Source organism: Hordeum vulgare, chromosome 6H (genome assembly GCF_904849725.1).
Source record: "Hordeum vulgare subsp. vulgare chromosome 6H, MorexV3_pseudomolecules_assembly, whole genome shotgun sequence".
NCBI classification, from domain to species: Eukaryota; Viridiplantae; Streptophyta; class Magnoliopsida; order Poales; family Poaceae; genus Hordeum; species Hordeum vulgare.
This window is the reverse complement of record NC_058523.1, coordinates 50,212,117-50,231,498: the sequence shown is the minus strand read 5'-3', so window position 1 is coordinate 50,231,498 and position 19,382 is coordinate 50,212,117. Positions and strand designations below refer to the sequence as shown.

The 19,382-nt window shown below is 43.4% G+C and overlaps 1 protein-coding gene across 1 annotated transcript; it reads right to left on the bottom strand.

Moving 5' to 3' along the window:
* Positions 1 to 3,965: 3,965 nt before the first annotated feature.
* LOC123406158 (probable UDP-N-acetylglucosamine--peptide N-acetylglucosaminyltransferase SPINDLY) lies at positions 3,966 to 11,335 on the bottom strand. Its single transcript, XM_045099635.1, has 18 exons — positions 11,093 to 11,335; positions 10,225 to 10,649; positions 9,390 to 9,551; positions 9,134 to 9,309; positions 8,954 to 9,029; positions 8,514 to 8,642; positions 8,308 to 8,427; positions 8,166 to 8,234; positions 7,987 to 8,068; positions 7,191 to 7,285; positions 7,002 to 7,066; positions 6,697 to 6,895; positions 6,200 to 6,394; positions 5,922 to 6,016; positions 5,701 to 5,836; positions 5,411 to 5,628; positions 5,043 to 5,170; positions 3,966 to 4,847 (listed from the first exon to the last, which is right to left on the bottom strand). Exons 2-18 carry the CDS (start codon positions 10,591 to 10,593, stop codon positions 4,327 to 4,329), a joined length of 2,835 nt encoding a protein of 944 aa, XP_044955570.1. The 5' UTR covers positions 10,594 to 10,649; positions 11,093 to 11,335; the 3' UTR covers positions 3,966 to 4,326.
* Between the last annotated feature and the right edge of the window lie 8,047 nt (positions 11,336 to 19,382).

Genomic DNA, 19,382 nt, shown 5'->3' with positions numbered 1-19,382 from the left:
CTATCAATTGCTCGACAGTAATTCGTTCACTCATCGTAATATTTGCTATCATGAGAGAAGCCTCTAGTGAACACTATGGCCCCCGGGTCTACTTCACATCATATTTACAGGCTTACACTTTTACTTTGTTGCACTTTCCGCCTTCACATATCACCTTGCAATCAATCGTGAAGGGATTGACAACCCCTTTGTAGCGTTGGGTGCAAGTTTGTTGTTTTTGCGCAGGTACTTTAGAGACTTCGCTTGATACTCCTACTGGATTGATACCTTGGTTCTCAAACTGAGGGAAATACTTACTGCTACTGTGTTGCATCACCCTTTCCTCTTCAAGGGAAAAACCAACGCAAGCTCAAGAGGTAGCAACAAACTCCCCTTTGAGCCTATCATGATCAACCCCAAGTGCAACCTTTTCAGATCTGAGCACACAAGAAAGAACACAAGCATGATCAAGATCTTTTTGTAATTTAGCAAGGTCATCATTGTGTGACTCCTCAAGATTCAAACAAAGACCTTGCTCTTCCTCAAGAGCAATGGAAAGATCCTCCATCTCATCCCCATAGTCACGACTATGCCCTTGTAACGTAGAGATAGTTTCTTCATGAGATTTAATGAGGTCACTAGCCTCACCTAGTTGTTCCAAGAGAGCAAAAAAATGCTTCTTGGTGTTACCCTTGATCTTTCTCATGAATCTATCAAAGGAATTTTCCTCGACATTTACCTCCTTTTTTCATCTCCACTATCCATAGCAGAAGGGATAGTGGAAATGGTAGTTTTGGTGTTGGAGGTTACCTTGTTGGATGTCTTGGCCATAAGGCACTTGGCAATGTGGTTCTCGTTGGGGCGTTGAAGAGGGACACCTTTCTTGGAGAAGAGGGTGCAATGGCCATCGTGGCCATTGCCATTACTTCACCACTTGCATCATCATCATCATCCTCATCGGAGAGGTGCTCTTCTTGAGCCACCAACACCTTTTGGGCATCTTCTTGTAGAAGTTGTACTTGTTGGGGAAGGACTTGGCCTTGTCTTTGTGAATAAGCTTTCCACCATTGTCTTCCCTCTTCTCATATGGACAATTTGCAACAAAGTGACTCACATTGCCACAGTTGTAGCAAGTACGCACGCGTTGCTTGCCCTTGGACCCACTTGAGTTTTTCTTGGAGAAGTTGGGCCTTGAGTTTCTCTTGTTGCCCCAAAATTGCCTTGACGCAAGAGCCACGTGCTCGTGGTAAGCATTTTTGGTGTCTTCGGGACAACTTTCCTCCTCTTCTTCTCCATCTTCCTCCGAAACAGCCTTCGCCTTCAAAGCAAAATTGGAGGAGTCTTTTCTTGACCGTTGGACACGAGCTAGAGCGTTGTTAACGGTCTTGTTCAATATGTTCATGGCAATGAACTCATCCAACGCATTGCTCGAGGACAAGGAATGGAAGTCTGGTCTTTGGCACATGACGGAGGACATGGCCTTGTTGAATGGCATGATGGCCTTGAAAAACTTCCGCTTGATCCAATTGCCATCCACATCCTTGCTTCCATGATCCTAAAGAGCAACGGCAAGAGTTATCACTCTCGGGTAAAGCTCACGAGGGTCCTCATCATCAAGCATTGCAAATTCATCGGTCTCATCTAGGATCACTTCAAAGTTGGATCATATAATACTCGAGCTACCCTTTTACGTGGAAATAATGTGTTCCCAACAATATTTAGCACGAGTGAAAGGACGCAAGTGAGCAAGATCTTCAATGGGGACAACCGCTTGAAGTATGAACAAGGCGGAGTGATTGAGTTGATTGTCGACCTCTTCTCTTGGAGTGAGGCTGCTTGGATCATGTGGGTAGTACCCTTGCTCAATGATTCTCCAAAGTTGTGTTAAATTGTGATTCAAATGAGCCTTGATACGAAAACCCCAATTAGGAAAAGCATTCTTAACAAGTTTAGGACGAGGACCAAGGTTACTAATATGTGATGGGTGAACCGGTCGTCCATAGACCACGGGAGGGGGAACCGAGGCATAGGTATCCGCCCCGCTCGTTCCTTGAGGCAAATTACTCTTATCACTACTGACCCTCTCCTTATCCGAGTTGGCATCCGACTCCAAAGGAGTGGGGTTAACCACTCGCAACGAGTAGGTAGGAAGTATGAGCCCTTCAAGGGAATATTTAAGCATGGATCTGACCTCGGTAGCCACCGTCGATCTAAGTGAGGACATAGCATCATTTAGATCCTCTCGGGAGATCGTGTTCGCATCCACGACCTCGGGTGACTCCACAACCCGACCCCCTTCGTCAACCATACTCTTTGGATGATGAAACCCTTAATCAAGAGACGTAGCTCTCGTACCAATTGAAAGGATCGATATGGTTAACTAGAGGTGGGGGTGAATAGGCAACTACCAATTTTTGGCTTTCCTTTAAGAAATTAAGTTTAGCAACAAATAGGTTGTCTAGATATGCAACTAGGTGAGCAACATATATGATGCTAACAACAACAATAATAAGCAAGAACAAATATAAGGTAAAGATAAGAAGTAACCATAAGTGAAACAGATGAAGACGAGGATGTGTTATCGAAGTTCCTTCCCTTTGAGGGAAAGTACGTCTCCGTTGGAGCGGTGTGGAGGCACAATGCCCCCAAGATGCCACTAAGGCCACCGTATTCTTCTCACACCCTCACATAATGCGAGATGGCGTGATTTCACTAGTGATGCACAGAAATGAGAAGGGATGCGCGTCAGTACCGGTCGGAGCGGTACTTCCGCTCATTGCTGCCGCTCAAAATCTGCTCGAGTGCCGAAGACATGAGAGAGCAAAAATAAGCGAAAGTGGGACCGAAAGAGGAGGGCGGCTACCGCCCGAGCGGTACTACTGCTCCACTCCCAGCGGTACTTTCGCTGAAAAAGGGCCAGGGCACCGAAGACGCGAGAAAGATAATATAAGCGATAGTAGATCCGATACTACAGGGAGCGGTACTTTCGCTTATATGACCCTGAGGGTCTTTGAGGCAAAATAAAAGCTCCAAAATGCCAAGAAACAGATGGGGTGCAAATGTGTACGTGATAGTTCCTCTCAACTTTTACAAATGTGGATCCCCTCTTGATAGTATGGATTTTCCTATGACTCAAGTCCATCAACACTAAATTGATACAAAAAACAATATCTTCTTTTTTAATCATTGAGGGGATGAAAACCATCTCGTACAACCTGATAATTTTTGAAAGCTTAATGCACACGATTAATCCGCAAGGGACATTATCATCAACCGTCAAAACTACTTAGGAAAAATTATGATTTTACAATGGTCCTCCATTTGAAGAAGAAGAAAAAAAAGAATAATCATTGACCAGGAATGCATTGCAGCTGTCTTTCCTGTGCATTGTGACATCTTATATAGTGCTAAACTAAAGCCGACACCGTTTCTCATGAGTTTTGCTATCATTCTGTGAAATTGCGACGCTTTTAATTACACGAGGCCAACAGAAACAAAAATCATGTCCGCAGCTCCACCCTGGCAATATCATACTTCCTCCGTTCCTAAATACTTCCTTCGTCCTAAAATTCTTGTCTTACCTCTATCTAGAAGTGAATGTATCTACATACTAAAACTTGACTAGATGCATTTGTATCTATACAAATCTAAAACAAGAATTTTGAGACAGATGAAATATAAGTCTTTAAAGAGATTTCATTAGGAGACTACGCACGAAGCAAAATAAATGAATCTACATTTTAAAATATGTCTATATACATCCGTATGTATTTTTTAGTAAAATCTTTAAAAAAACTTATACACTCTCCGTCCGGAAATACTTGTCTTAGATGAATGTATCTAGACTTATTTTAGTTATAGATACATTCATTATATTCATTTCTAGAACAAGTATTTCCGGACGGGGGAGTATTTTGGAACGGAAGGAGTAGAATGCATGCTCAAAAGACAAGACAAAATCAGTTAAACTGACGAGAGAGAGAATCTAGAAGTTGAAATAGCCTCAGTTAAATTTTAGAGAATCTAGAAGCTGTTCCTACATATACAACCAACGCCTTTCTCTCTGTTTCTACCATGCCAACTCAACTTGGCATATACTCTTTACTCATACACCTGACCTACAGGGGGGTAAATAAAGCTCTACAAATCAGACTAAGCATCCCCCCACGAATTATATTACATCTGCTACAAGTCAGGGGTCACCAGTGTTTCACAACCACATACTCCCGTTTCCGAGGTCAACAACCGCAACACCTATATTGACCCCCAGCAGCGACTTACATCAATGGCACATCTCGAGCTATATAGTAATCAGTGTATGCCTGCATCAATGGAGCATCCCATTGGTCATCGGCTGCTGTGCCCATTTGCTTCGCATCTCCCGGAAGGGGAGTGCGGTGAACTCACACCATTCACCATTATTTGGGGCTGCGCCTTCACGGCCTGGTTACCTTCAGGTGAAGTCACGCCATTCACCATTATTTGGGGCTGCGGCTGCTCACCTCCCTTGGACGTGGCGTCAAACTTCGTTACCGGGGACTGATTATCTTCCTCTGCAGTAGCATTCACTCTCTGTGCTTTAAGATCTGCAAGTTTCACAGCCGTCTTGTTCAAGTCTTCGCCCGTCTGGTCCGCCAACACTTCTAGGCGCCTGAGAGCTGGTGAATCCCCATCACAGTACCTATGCCACATGCTTCGGTATGCAGATTCCAGCCCACGTGTGAAACTCTCTCCGTCACAGACTGGTGATTTTATCATCAGTTCTCGGAGGCTCTTCCTCAGTTCTTCTAAGGCACTCACATCTGATGCCAAATCCAGTGCTAAGCTAACATATTCATCCTCCGTTTTGGCAACCAACCTCCCCAACCCTGCAACAAATAATTCTCAGTCGACAATTCCCCATGTTTATACAACAACAATATCCAGGTCCTGATAATCCCCCTTTTTAGGTTCCATAACAGATATAAGTCACACAGAAACTAGACGGTGGAAAGTTATGCAGCTCCTTACAAATAACCAGGCAGGAGAAAAAAAAATCATGTTCGCCTATTGTTAGAACGTACCAACTTTAGTGAGTAGGCTAACACCAACATTATGAGCATGAACTGAACCAGCCATTGTAACACATGGAACCCCCATGTAAAGAGATTCACATGTAGTGGTAGTCCCAGCATATGGAAACGTATCTAGGCTGCAAAAACACAAATGGAAGTTCAATCAGCTTCAGAGGAACACCGATATTGGAGAACAAATTTTCTGAATATTCACGTGAAAATAGTAAGGGATTGCCAGTGATCAACATAGGATAATGATATTTATTGGCATGGATCTAAGGTTTATATATAAACGCACACCCTGACAAACATCTAAGACTTGACATAGAAGATCCTAAATATGACACAATTATATTACAAGTGAAACAACTTCTCACCTGATGTCCATTAAGGAATATGCTTGCATGTGGTCATGGTTGAGATGGATGAGTGGTAGTAAATCAACTCGTAGTGACTCCAAACCCAACTCCTCAAGTGTCGACAAAAATTTCTGTCTGATACTGTCACAGCAGAATGGCTTGCACTTAACCACAAGCCTCGAGTTAGGGACTGCACATAATATTCTGGCCCAAACTTGCATAACTTTCGGTGTGATCTGCCAAAAATTAACTTTGTGAACAGAGTGGTTCAATACAGATAAAATAAAGAGTACAAATCTGTTATGCACCTTTGCTAGATTGTTAAAACTACCAAACGTGATGAAACCATTTGAAATTGCTGGTGTGGGACAAACTGGCCCAGCTTCTGGAGAAGGAGTGTAACAAAGGAAACTTTCAGGAAGGCGCACCAACTCTTCAACATGCCTGCAGACAATCATTAGTATGAGGTTCTAGACGCATAGGGTGAAACTGCATGACAGAATAACTACATAAAAAGCATCTGGCATACTTTTGGTTTGTATTAGGAGAATCAGCCAATGAATCTGTTATTCGGTAGTCAATTGCTGGTAAACCTGTCGTATTAGGGTAACCAATCCATGTAACCTGCATGGACATACATACCCAAGTTAGAAATGCCCTTCTCAGCAAATAGTCAGATAGCAATTGATTCATTGGCATCAAATAGAAGATCCCAGAACATAATAGTAATAGGCATAAAACTGCTCATATGCAAGCTGTTCTGAAAATAAAGTTAAGTCCTTGAAATGCCACGTGGAACACAAATACCTGAATAGGAGCAGGCCGGCACGCCATTGTTCCTAATTTATTATTTGCTGTATGACCAGTAAGTTCCACAAGTATATCCACTTTATCCTCTCTGACCAAGGTGGCAACCTTCTTTTCATCAATACCATATATATCTCTCCAGACCCCGCCCTTTTTTAACACCTTATCCTTGAATCGAAGGGTCTTGGCATCTGCCTAGAGAATCATCAATGATAAAAGTATGATCAGAAAAAAAAAGTATATGAACAGAAGTTAAAATGATGAGATAAACCCCAGGTCCAACTTGATAGCTTCACATTGCAGTTACTTTTTTTTCTAGTTTGTACATCTCATGTTACCAAAGTAATTTTCATAGAGAGATTCTCTAGGCTGTTGGACACTGGATTGATGTTTTTGTTTAGTTGAAGGGGTAATGAGGCAAGTCAGCCAAAATAAGTTGATTAGCACTGTGTGCTCCAAATCCGGAATAGCTAGCAAGGAACAGATTATCTATATACCTTCACAACACCAGAATACACGACCACCTTGCACTTTGTGTAATCATGGTGTGTAAGGGGGGCTTCAACGAAGTAAGACACGGAGTGAGTAAAAAAATCAGGAGAAACATAACCGATGACCAGTGGACGATCAGCGACTTTTGGGTTATCCCAACTAGTATACTGTGCATACAATTTCATAAAGCGCTTTCCCCATTCCCTGCAAAATATAGAGTTAATACTGAATAGTATTAATGCCATATCAAAATACATAATCATGGTAACATAGAAATGGCACTTCCATTGCAAACAGTGCATAAACTGACCTGTGAGCATCATAAAGCTTGTCATCTGAGCCCTCGTCAATATAGTTCATTGCAAGCAAACGATTCTGCAAAGAGTTGTTCTGTTAGTTGACCATGTAAGGAGAGAATGTAAGCTATACAGTTTCATATAGTGGCATACAAGAGTACAGAATATAGTTTAAATAACAAGCTTGAGTCCTCACAAAGTACCTGACCGGCATTTCGTGAATCAGGATCTATTTGAAGGCATCTTTCATATGCCTGTACAGATAACGTAATACTTCCAGCATCTCTGTAAAGAACACCTATGATGGGTAATGGTGAACCGTCAGTCACTTCGCAAACACCTAATCGATGTTCAAAAGAATATTCAAAGAAATTAATTTTTGCAAAGCTTCCATACGCGTAGTCTTGTACCCATTGCTCGTGGACAAGTGGGAGGTGTTCTTTACAGAACAAATTTTGATTTTCAAAACAAATTAAAGTAAATCATGATATTCCTTGACACTTCTGGGCCAAAAACCAGTCAATAGAAGGCCACAGCAAGTCCAATGAAATCGACAAACCTAGCAAACCCCTGATAGCCACCATGCCCCCTGTTTACTACTACCTCCGTTCCAAATTATAAGATGTTTTGGATATTTCAATATGGACTACATACGTACTGAAATGAGTGAACAAACACACTAAAACACGTCTATATAGACATCCAATTCAGGAAAAGTTAGAACATCTTATAAAAGTGAATGGAGGGAATACTATTTTATAGCTTACTGTTCAATGTTAATCATTTGTGCAACATCTATCCTTCAATACTGCCTATATGATGTTTGTTTTTATCTAATACATGCATACTCATGCATCAATGTATCCTCGTCGTGTATGGTGCAACTATAAAAGATGCTTGGTGGTCACAGAGCACTCGTGGACTCTTAGCTGGAACATGTTTCAAATGACATGATAGTATTATAAGCGTCTAAAATGACAGAGGTTGATTGTTCATTACCTAAGTTATTATATGCTTCAGCATATGTGGGATTTGCAAGTATGGCCTTCTCAATCATGCTCGCGGCAGCATCCATCTTGCCCTAAATATGAAAAATGTATTTCAATAAGCTAAACATGCAATGTAACCAGTCAACCAGGGTAAGAATGTAAGAAATCAATAATGATATAGGAACATACCTGAACCGTATAGACAACTCCAAGGTTATTCAATGACTGGGAGAAATTTGGCTTAATTGACAAGGCCATCTACAAAAAAGAAGGAAATAGGCAATAAGTAAACACAACTCTAATAAACGTGAAGAGAATTGCATAGACTCACTTGATAACATTCAACGGCTTTGTCGAGATTATCCCTATCCTTGTATATTACTCCCAGGTTGTTGCATGCCTCCGCACAGCGAGGATTGAAGTGCAGAGCGAGTTCGTAAAAAACAATAGCCTTCATGAAACTCATAAGTTGATTATGTCAGCCAAAAGTCAATGCTAATAGTAGAACCAAATTAATGGAATTTTCAAGTAACTCACCATCTCAAAATTCAACATTTCACCATATGCAACACCAAGATTATACATTGCATCAGCATAGTGCCAATTATAGAATAGAGCTTTCTTGTAATATGCCACACCTTGATTGATGTCACCTTCAATTTTAACCTGAGCATCTCGGATGTTTAAAATGATAATTAATAAAAAAATAGTGGTGCTTAATCAAACACAAACAGATGCCTTTAACCAGTTGCAAAAGGTGCTCAATCAAACACAAACACTTGCCTATAGACAACTAAAGGTATACAAAAGACAATGCAACTGTAGCTGAGCTTCTGTATATCATGGAGTAAACAATGGAATAGGAGTATATGATCCTCTTTGAAGGCCATGTTACAGACAGTAAAAGTAAGAACAGAAATGAAAAATGATGGTAAGCGGTAGAATTTACACAACAGTAGAAGTGGACAAGTCCGCACCTTTGTACCCAAGTCGGTTAGTGCTATTGCCATGTTATTCTTAGCAATCTCAAAGTTCGGGGAAATAGTCAGGCACCTGGGGTACAGCAAAGTTATGCCACGGGTGAACTTCACGCATTCTTGTTGTAGATTATTTTATGAATATTGGCACAATTCATATCAAAATAATGGCAACCTTACCTGTCGTAGCAGGCAATTGCTGCGTCTAGCTCTCCCCGATTCTTGTAAATAACCCCCATATTGCAATAAGCTTCAGCATACAATGGTCTCTCTAATGCAGCCTTTTCATAACAAGTAAGAGCTACGTCAAATTGCATCATCTCTGAATAAACCACCCCAAGGTTGTAATAAGCAGGCTGCATAAATCAGATGTATAAATTAGCAGAATGCTAAATTGACAGACAAAAATAATAATGGCTAGAGTTGATGATTGTACCGCATAGTGGCTATCCACTTCAAGAGCTTCACAATATTTTTGAATCCCATCTTCTGTATTGCCTGCAAGCTTCAAGCTAGTTCCAAGATCGGTCAATACAATAGCAAGAAATTCCGAGGCAGCTTTATAGGAAGGATCCGCACTTCGAGCTTTTTGATACGCCTGTTGCAGATTGCTTTTTCTCCATTAGAACATAAAATTTGTACAACACAATAGCTACAGTAAAACAACAAAAACTTAAAATCGTAATGTACAGTCCCTACTAACAGTTTTGGACAGTATGATGTTTTAACCAAACGAACTAAGATTGGTTAGAATTTCTTATACTCACACTAAATGTAAAGGGTTGGTGTTCTCTAAGGGAGAAATAGTATGCATAGACATTCGGAGCAGAATCCTGCTTTCTTTTGCTGCAGTTGCCATCTGCCCTGATTTAGCAAACACTTGTGTGCTTTCTACCCGCATCAGCTAGACTGTTAAACAGTAATTCCGTCACACAAGAGAATATACACAGGACACAATGGTTAATTTGGACAAACTTAGCGTGAAACGGAAGTTCATAAATAGCCCTTTAAATTAGCTTTTAGATCTAACTTGTATTCTGAAGAAAAGAAAAAACTAAATTTCAGGTAACATACTAACGCACGATCATCCATTCAGGTAAACATGGAGGAATAGATCAGGTTCGAGGCACATACTGGATCAAAGATTTCCGGTGTTTAGCTGTTGACAACAATAACAACAATGCTATGAAAAAACAAAGTCTGCCTTTTCTGCGACACAGCTGACAAGAACCAGCAAGCCAGCAGATAGATGGGAGAATGTTGGTCCATACCTCTGCGGCCTCAACCAAGTGACCCTCGTCTTTGTATATCATCCCACAATGCGTGAGAGCGCACGCATTCTTTGGATCGACCTTGACAGCCTCGGTGAAGCAATCCAAGGCCTGCCTTGGCAGGCTCTGGGCCTGGAGGCAGATCCCCTTTCCGATAAGGGCCTCCACATTGGCCCCATCCTTGTCAAGCACAGTAGTGTACAACTGGAGAGCATCAGCAAACTTGTTGCGTGACCGGAGTATGTTGGCATACCGAAGGGCGTCGGTCCCTTCCGGCAGCTGCTGCTTGGCAGGGGGAGCAGCAGCACCACCACCACCATTGCAGACAGGAACAGCGCCGTTGCTCTCCTTCCCTTGGAGGGACTCCATCCCTGGATGCACGAATGAAAGAGAGAGAGAGAGGGTCTCCTTCTCCCTTCCTTCCTCTGTGAAAGATTGCAGACATGAATTGAGTAGGGTTCAGTACATGCCGTCAAGAATTCCAGTGTACGGAAAACGCATCGAGAAAAGGGAGAAAAAGAATCTGGAGCGGAATGCGCGTAAAGACTATAAAAAGACCCGGCTTTGGACCAACTCTGAATTTGCGCAGTCAGTAAAAGTCGCGGCGGCTTCTTTGCAAGAGACTCGGGGTGGGAAAGGAAGGCAAGAAATCAAATTCCAACCCAGCCCGGCCAGCGGAAGACGCCCCGGGAATCCTCCAATAATAGGTAAAGACGGGGGCAAATCGCAGGAAAATAGGGCGTGCCAAGTAAGTAAGGGAGTCCAGCAGAAGCAGAGCAAGCACGGAAGCGCGCCCGGTCGGTCGCCTTGTCGAGAAGGCGAGAACCCTAGGTCTCGGCGGGGGAGGGGGGAGGAGGCAGGGGCTCACATTGGAGGGCGGCGCCGGGCACCGGGGCGGGGAGGCGTGAGATCATGGCGCGGCGGGAGGGTCCGCCGCGGGTACCGGGAGGCGGAGCGGTGATCGCCGCCGCGGCGAGGGATTGGAGGGGGGCGGCGGCGGCGGCGGCGGCAGCGAGGGTTTCGGCGCGGTGGAGGAGGAGGAAGGAGAGGGGAACGTGGCAGCAGTGGTATTTTGATGCCTCCCCTCTCTCTCTCTCTCTCTCTCTCTCTCTTTTCCTTTTTTTTTTCCTTCGCTTTTACGCTTTCACATCGTGCGTGCGCTCGCTCGCTTTGAGCTTCAGGCCCTTTCGTACCATCCAGTGCTGCAACCGGGCCGGGCCAGGGCGGGTGGGCTTTTCTAGACTGCGGCTTGCTTTTCGTGCGCTTGTTCCATTTGTGTGAAAAGGAAAAGCATGCGGGGCTTTTTACTTCCCTCACGTTAGGATTTTTTCCTCTCGCAGCGTGAGGCGATGTTGAGACTATCAATATCCCCTTCCGGTAACTCTAGCGCTGAGGGTACCTTCTGCCAAAAAATGGGTAATCCTTGTTGTACGGGGGGAGGTTGCTTGTCGACGAGAGCTAGATCGATCTACTTAGGGGTTTTTTGTCAGTATGGCACGACGTGGGGACCCGTCGTCATCATCGACAGGAGGGGGTGGCAACGTTGAGGATCTGATGAAAGAGCTTGGGTTGCAAGAAGATGATCTCGACGACATCATTTTTGAAGAATCTGACGCACCGGCGGAGGAAGAAATCCGCTGGATGATTTTGGTTCAAGTTCATATGGATAAGGGGTTCAGCTCCTAGTGGTTTTTCCGAAACATGAGAACGGCATGGGATCTTGCGAGGACAGTCAAAATCAAGACTCTGGAAGAGAACATGTTCATGATGCAGTTTAACTACCTCGGAGTTTGGGAGAAGGTCACCCATGGGGGGGCGTGGCACTTCAGAGGCAATCGTGTGATCATAGCTCCGTACGATGGGTACACCAAGCCTACTTCGATAGAGCTTTACAAGTTCGAGATATGGGCCCGGATCATTGACCTGCCAATAGCTTACCATGGGAAGGTGAAAGCTCTTGCTTCCAACCTGGCCGAATTTGTGAATTCAGAGCCATCCTCATTTGATTTAGAAGGGAACTTCTTTAGGGTAAGGGTGCGCTTGGATGCGCGCAATCCACTGAAGAGGGCTACCTCTATTATCCAAGGGGGCGCAAGAGAAATTTTTGCGGCTAAATATGAGCAGCTGCCGGACTGGTACCAAGTTTGCGCGATGATGGGCCACGAATTCAAAGAGCATGGAGATGGGGTGCATCCTCCGTCGACTTTGATCTTCAAAAACTTGTGTGCCCCGGCCACTACAGCTTGGAGCACAAGACGCCAGAACTACAACCAGAGACAAGGGAAGCATGACATGAATGTTGATGGTGAGGGACAGGAGGTTAATACTGAGGCTGATGCCCAGGACAAACAGGAATCGGATGATGTGGGGATGGATCCAACTAAGGATAACAGGAAGAGGGCCTTGGACCAGGTGGTCGCAAGACCTGAGACGAATGTCAACTCTGGGAAGGAGCTCGTCTTAGCTGGTAAGGGAGGGGATGTTGTGCCTCCAAACCCTCCCCCGATGCGAGACCCAAAGCGATGCGATCGGGTCAGGCAGCTAAGAGGATCGATAGTGGAGGAATCAAGAAGTCTTTAGAAGGTAACAAACAACAAAATGCACAATCGGCGGCCTCCACGTTGGAGGACCGCCGGGCACAATGAATCTCTTATATTGGAACTGTCGGGGTATTGCAACGCCCCGACAGTCCAAGAGCTGCGCGAGATAACGCAAAAGTTTGCCCCTGGAGTACTCAGCATTGTTGAAACCCAAATCACTGGGAGTAGGAATAAAAAGCTGAAGAGCACTCTAGGTTTCGATAATGCCTTTGTTGTTGATTCCTCCGGTCGGAGTGGAGGATTAGCTTTATTTTGGAACGATGATATACAACTTGAAATTTTGGGTTACTCAAAGTACCATATTGACTGTAAAATCTCTGATCTGGGTAGCGATCCTTGGAGACTCACTTGTTTCTATGGCGATGCCAGCACTCACTCTCGTCATCACACATGGGACACAATGAAAAATTTGTCCATGTGGCAAGACCTGCCATGGCTTTGCATCGGTGACTTTAATGAAGTCCTAAAACATGATGAACATGTGGGGATCGGTTCTAGGAGCCAATCTCACATTCAAGGATTCCACGAAGCAGTTGATGTTTGTGAACTCTTGGACTTAGGCTTCAAGGAGATGAAATGGACTTTTGAAAAAATAGTGGCAAGTGGTTCGCATACCCGGGTGCGGCTAGAGAGAGCTCTAGGCACCCCTGATTGGAACTCTTGTTTTCCATCAACGACAGTTGAGCATCTCACCATGGCAACTTCAGATGACTTGGCCCTTCGAATCCAACTTGACAAACCACCGGCCAGGTTGAATGGGAAGTTGTTTAGGTATGAGGTGATGTGGAACTCCCACATTGAACTCAAGTCGTCAGTCTCAAATTTTTGGCGATGTGATGATCAAAACCTCTCGGCGAACGCCATGCGAGCAAAGTTGGAGGATCTGGCTAACAATCTTGGAACCTCGGCTAAATCTACCTTTGGTAGTGTCAGAGGTGAGATACGAAGTTTGAATAAGGAGTTGGAACGCTTGCGGTGCGACACAACTCGTTCGGGCCCTTCTCATGCTGAAATAAAAATCAATGATAGATTAATCGAGCTATATCGTCGTGAAGCGGTCTCGTGTTCAATGTCTTGCTGAAGGGGACCGCAACACCAGGTTTTTCCACATGAGGGCATCAATGAGACATCAAAAGAATTTTATCAACGCATTGCAATGGCCGGGCGGGAAATTAACTGAGGAAGCGATTGAGATGCAATAGCTGACGATCGAGTATTACAAGCACGTGTACACGTCGGAAGGGATCCAGGGGGGTGGAAGACGTTCTGCAACATGTCCCTCTCGAAGTTACTCCGGCGATGAATAACACTCTGCTGGCCCCTTACGATCCAATGGAGGTCAAAACGGCTTTGTTACAAATGTTCCCAACAAAGTCCCCAGGGCCAAATGGTCTCCGAGCTCATTTTTTTCAGAAACATTGGGATATTTGTGGTCTGGATGTAACGAAGGTGGTGCGGAGCATTGTTCGAGGAGAAGAGAGCCGTGAGGGGATAAATGATACTTGGTTGGTTTTGATTCCCAAGGTACCAAATCCTACATCACGGTCTCAATTTCGTCCCATCAGTCTTTGCAATGTACTCTATAAGATAGCCTCTAAGGTACTGGCCAACCGTCTCAAGATGTTTCTTCCAGAGATTATCTCTGAAGAACAATCGGCATTTGTTCTCGGTAGGCAAATCACTGAGAATATTATATCTGCCTATGAGTGCTTACACTTTATGAAGGGGAATCGGGCTAAGAGAAATAGTTATGATGCTCTGAAACTTGATATGATGAAAGCATATGATCAGGTGGAATGGACATATCTAGAAGCAATCATGTTGAAGTTGGGCTTTGCGGCACCATGGGTGTAGGTAATTATGAATATGCTTAGCTCGGTCTCATTTTCAATAATGTTCAGTGGTAACATATCTGAACAATTTAAACCTACACGAGGTATTTGACACGGAGATCCTATCTCTCCATACCTTCTCCTGTTAGCAGGAGACGGCCTCTCTGGCCTCTTAAAATCTCAAAACCAGTCGTCCCAGATTAGCGACATTAAGGTGGCACCAACGTCCCCGGCGGTGAACCACCTTTTATTCACGGACGACGGCCTGCTGTTCTTCAGGGCAAGTGTTAATGGAGCGGAGGAGGTATCAAACCAGTTGGATTCATATTCTATGGCCTCGGGACAGCGGATAAGTTGAGAGAAGTCTTCTATCTTTTTTAATAAAGGCTGCCTAGAAACTATCAGAATTGCGGCAAAAGGATATATGCAGGTGCCCAATGAGTCTCTTAGTGATCGATATCTGGGGATGCCAACAGATGTCGGCCACTCGAAGAAGGGAACTTTTAAGTTTCTTTCGGGCAGAGTTTGGGACAAGGTGAAAGGGTGGATGAGCAAGTGCCTCTCGGCTGGGGGGTAAGGATCTGTTAATCAAATCTGTAGCCCAAGCCATCCCAGTTTTCTCGATGTCCTACTTCAAGCTTCCACGAGGACTATGTGATCATACAAAATCCACCATTCGGAGGTTCTAGTGGGGTTGCAAGCAAGGAGATCATAAACATTCATGGGTCTTTTGGGACATCATGACTCGACCAAAGAATCTTGGGGGTCTAGGATTTAAATACTTGGAGATCTTCAATTTGCCTCTGCTGGCAAGACAGTCTTGGAGGTTATTACGGGAACCTGAAACTTTGAGTGCTAAAATATTGAGGGCATCATACTTCCCCAATGGCACAATCTTAGATGCTGAAATTGGGTCCAAACCATCTCATATTTGGTGAGCCATCATCGAGGGACGGGATCTGCTTAAGCAGGGACTCATTAGGCGGACTGGGAATGGACAGACTACAAACATATGGGATGACAATTGGATCCCGAAGGAAACTACACCCAATCCTCTCAAATCCCCTCAAATCCCTTCCTTCCACCCAATCCTCTCAAATCCCTTCCTTCCTTCCACACAGTATGGCCTCGTTTGGTTTTAGGGGATTGGGGAGGTTTTGGGAGGGAGGGATTTCACGGGATTGGGTGAATCCCTTCCTTCCACCCAATCCTCTCAAATCCCCTCAAATCCTCTCACATCCTTTCTATTTGGTACACAGGGATTCATACAAAGGGATTCATACACAGGAGTACACTATAATTAAAAATGAAATTTTTACAACTTCAGATCAAAAGAGAACACATCACATGATAAAATCACCATATAGAAGTGGATTCCAAAACCACGAATGGTCCACAGAACACATCACAGGATAAAATCTACTGATTTATCATTCCACGCATGCAGTGCAGATATAGGAACTCAAAACACAAATACTGGATACTTGGATAGTTTTCAGGATGACCAAGCAAATGTTCACACCACCCATTTTAACATAGGAGTCACTTGATTGGCAGCTAGGCCTTGCAGGCAATGGACTGTCCGGAGGATGGTCATTCGTTCATTACATGCTTGTTCTCCTTGCCCTTGAACCTCTGGTCCTTCGGCTTCTGCTCTTCCATTTTCCTGCCATCAGGAAAGCAAAGGGAGTTCGTCACTTGAATTCAACATTCATCAAATTTACTGCATTTTGTGTACCTATAAAAGCCACTAGTTCAAGCTGCATCTATAAATTAATAAAGCGATGTTTCTTTAAAAAAAGAATACCTCCTGTCCTGTTGGCTATTTCTAAATTTAAAAACACATAAACCATGTATCCCTTCAAACACAATGTTGCTCATAGAAGAAGAGAACTAACAACATCAACTTTATGCCATATACTACTAACACAATGGAGTTCCCCGCAAAAATAAATAATACAATACAATGGAGTTATTTCTGTGTGAAAAATGTGTCCCCAAGAAACCTGGTGTGCAAGCCACTTCCAAAACAAAAAGGGAGTACACATAAACCATGTATGCTTCCGAACATAACGTGGCGCTAATCAAATTTTACTGACCATGGCAGTGACAAAAAGCATGTCGCCCAAACGTAGTCGCGGTAAAAATCAAATCAAAATCAACCTCGAACAAAACGTACCTTTCGTCGTCGCCCCAACCGGCCAGCAGCAGCAGCAACAGCAAACGATGCCCCCCAAAGAAGACAGCAGCGAATGCTCGCGAAAAACCCAAGAGATGAGATATATAGATGCAACTTTTATATCAAATCTAGTTCATTATATTTTTGAGTCTTATCAAGGTTCTTAGAAGTGTGTACCTCCCTGTTATATCACAACTCTCGATGGATAGTTCTTGATGAACATAAGTAGTGTACAATCTGCCTTTAGTATTATCTTGTAGATTGTTACATGTGGTCTAATAATTTCGAGATCCGATAAATAGTGGCTGATGGCAAGATACATCTACCATTTCACAAAATTTCTAATGTAAATTAAATCTGTATAATGAGAACCAAAAGTGACGAATTCACCCGTGAATAGTAGCTGATGACACAATCATTATTCACACCACCAACACAACACTATCCACACCAGATTTTATCTTTAGTTTCTTGACATGTAGATGAATTTGAGATATGAAATTTGCATGTAATTGATGGAAGGCCATGTTACACATTAGTGGCCTAGCTACTAATCTGGCTAAGACTAGCAGACATAAAAACAACTGACTAGCGGGCATAAAAACAACTGGACCTAATACTGCAAATTAATGACTGAACACATAAAGCAACAATGGAGTATTTTTTTCTTTCGGGACACCTGAGATATCCATAGGTTCACAAGCACCGAAAATAAACTACTGTGAAAGTAACTGAAAGTAAACACACAAGAGTATGAAGAACATAGTGAAATCTTACCTTAGATACCCCGAGGTAAGTCTGCCATTTCGCTCCGAAGGAACATGGCGGCGCTCACTTCATCTTCGACGGAGGCATTGAGGAAAATCTCACGATTCTCAACATTTTTGAACACCTTGTATGCAACGGCTCTTTCTCCATGTGAAATGCTTTCCATCTTGTGCAGAACAGCAATGCACTTGGTGATGGTGAACTGTTGGGCATTTTTTTTACCCTGCGAACAAACCAGACTCCTCCTTTGCTTGCTTCCGTTTGATCTCCACATAGTTCGCCATCACTTCCACCATGGGATCATCCCACTTCTTGTTCTTGGGCTCTTTCACTGGCTTTTTATTGGAACCACCAGGAGCACCTGCTCGAGTAACATCACTTTGAGTACCATCTATTGGATCATCACTTTGAGTACCATCTATTGGATCATCACTTTGAGTACCGTCTATAGGGTCATCATAAGATTGTACTTTGGAGACCCCTTTGGATACATATCTGCATTCAACAAGAATTTAATTGTTAGATGAAGAAGACGACATAAGTTGATTAATGCATATGTATATATGATTAAAAAACACACCACAATGTTGGTTATTCAAGATGATATGCCTGCCACATTTGCATTGCGATTTCATCCCTCAAAGTGTTCCCTAAGCCGTTGTTCCCATAGTTATTCTCATCACCATTTGGGAGATCAACAAAATCATTTGGCGCTATGTTATTGGGCTGGTTGTCAAGCCAAGTCTCGTCTCCATTATGCATCTTGATGATATTGTGAAGAACTGCAACACCAGCGGGAAGTTTCACTTGGTTCTCAATTGTATGTAGTGTGCCAACATGAAGAATTGGGAAGCACTTTTTAAGAATTCCTAGGGACCTTTCCACATGGTTGTGTAGAATAGCATGTCGATGGTTGAACAATTCCATGTGGTTCTGTGGCCGAGCGTGTCCATGACCAAATTCCTTCAAATGATATCGGACACCCCGATAAGGTGCCAGAAATGACTAAGTGTTTGCATAACCACCATCAACTAGGTAAAACTTTCCTTCGGGTACTCTAAATCCTGTCATCATCGCAGACTGGAGAACTCTGGCATCTGTTGCTGAACGCTCCCAGCCACATGATATGAAAGTGAATCATAGATCAAAGTCACACGCAATCATGATGTTATGACTGAGGGTGCCCTTCCTATTCCGAAATGGAGCGGCAATCCCAGGTGTTGCAGTTATAGGTACATGTGAACCATCAATGGCTCCTAAACAGTTTTGAAAATAAAATGGATTGAAGGTCAATGAAGAACTTCAAGTTAGATAAGTCAAGAAATTGTGGAAGTGTTACTGATGGAAAGCTGGAAATAGGGATAAAATCTTGGGTCGGTGGAGATTCTTGGATGTGGCTCATCAATGCTCGGAGGCTTCAAAAATTGACTAGCTAAGAAAGGAATAATGTTGAAGAACTCGTTGATGTACTCATGGAATGTTTGACCACTATGTTGAAATTCTAACTCGAGATCTTGATAAGACGCGTTGTGGGACACCATGTACAAAAAAAAGGCCAACTTCTCCTCCACCTTAATTCTTGTATCCAATATCAACTTTTCTCTTCTAAGGTAAGATGCCAAAGCCCTAAAGATATGTGGCTCCATCCTATAAGCTACGAGGCAGTTTTTAATATGCCCTGTAAGAATATCATGGACACGCTTCTTTCCATATAGGATGGAGCTATGTCGCTGCTTTCTCTCGATTGATCCTCTTTTACGCATCCGATGCAATATGGGC

Excerpts from the sequence above, each read along its gene's own strand:
- LOC123406158 (XM_045099635.1), bottom strand. The coding sequence starts at position 10,593 with ATGGAGTCCCTCCAAGGGAAGGAGAGCAACGGCGCTGTTCCTGTCTGC. Across the intron at positions 9,310-9,389 it reads AAGTGGATAGCCACTATGCG|CCTGCTTATTACAACCTTGG; the intron begins GTACAATCATCA and ends TGATTTATGCAG. Across the intron at positions 7,286-7,986 it reads TGAAGCATATAATAACTTAG|GTGTTCTTTACAGAGATGCT; the intron begins GTAATGAACAAT and ends TACCCATCATAG.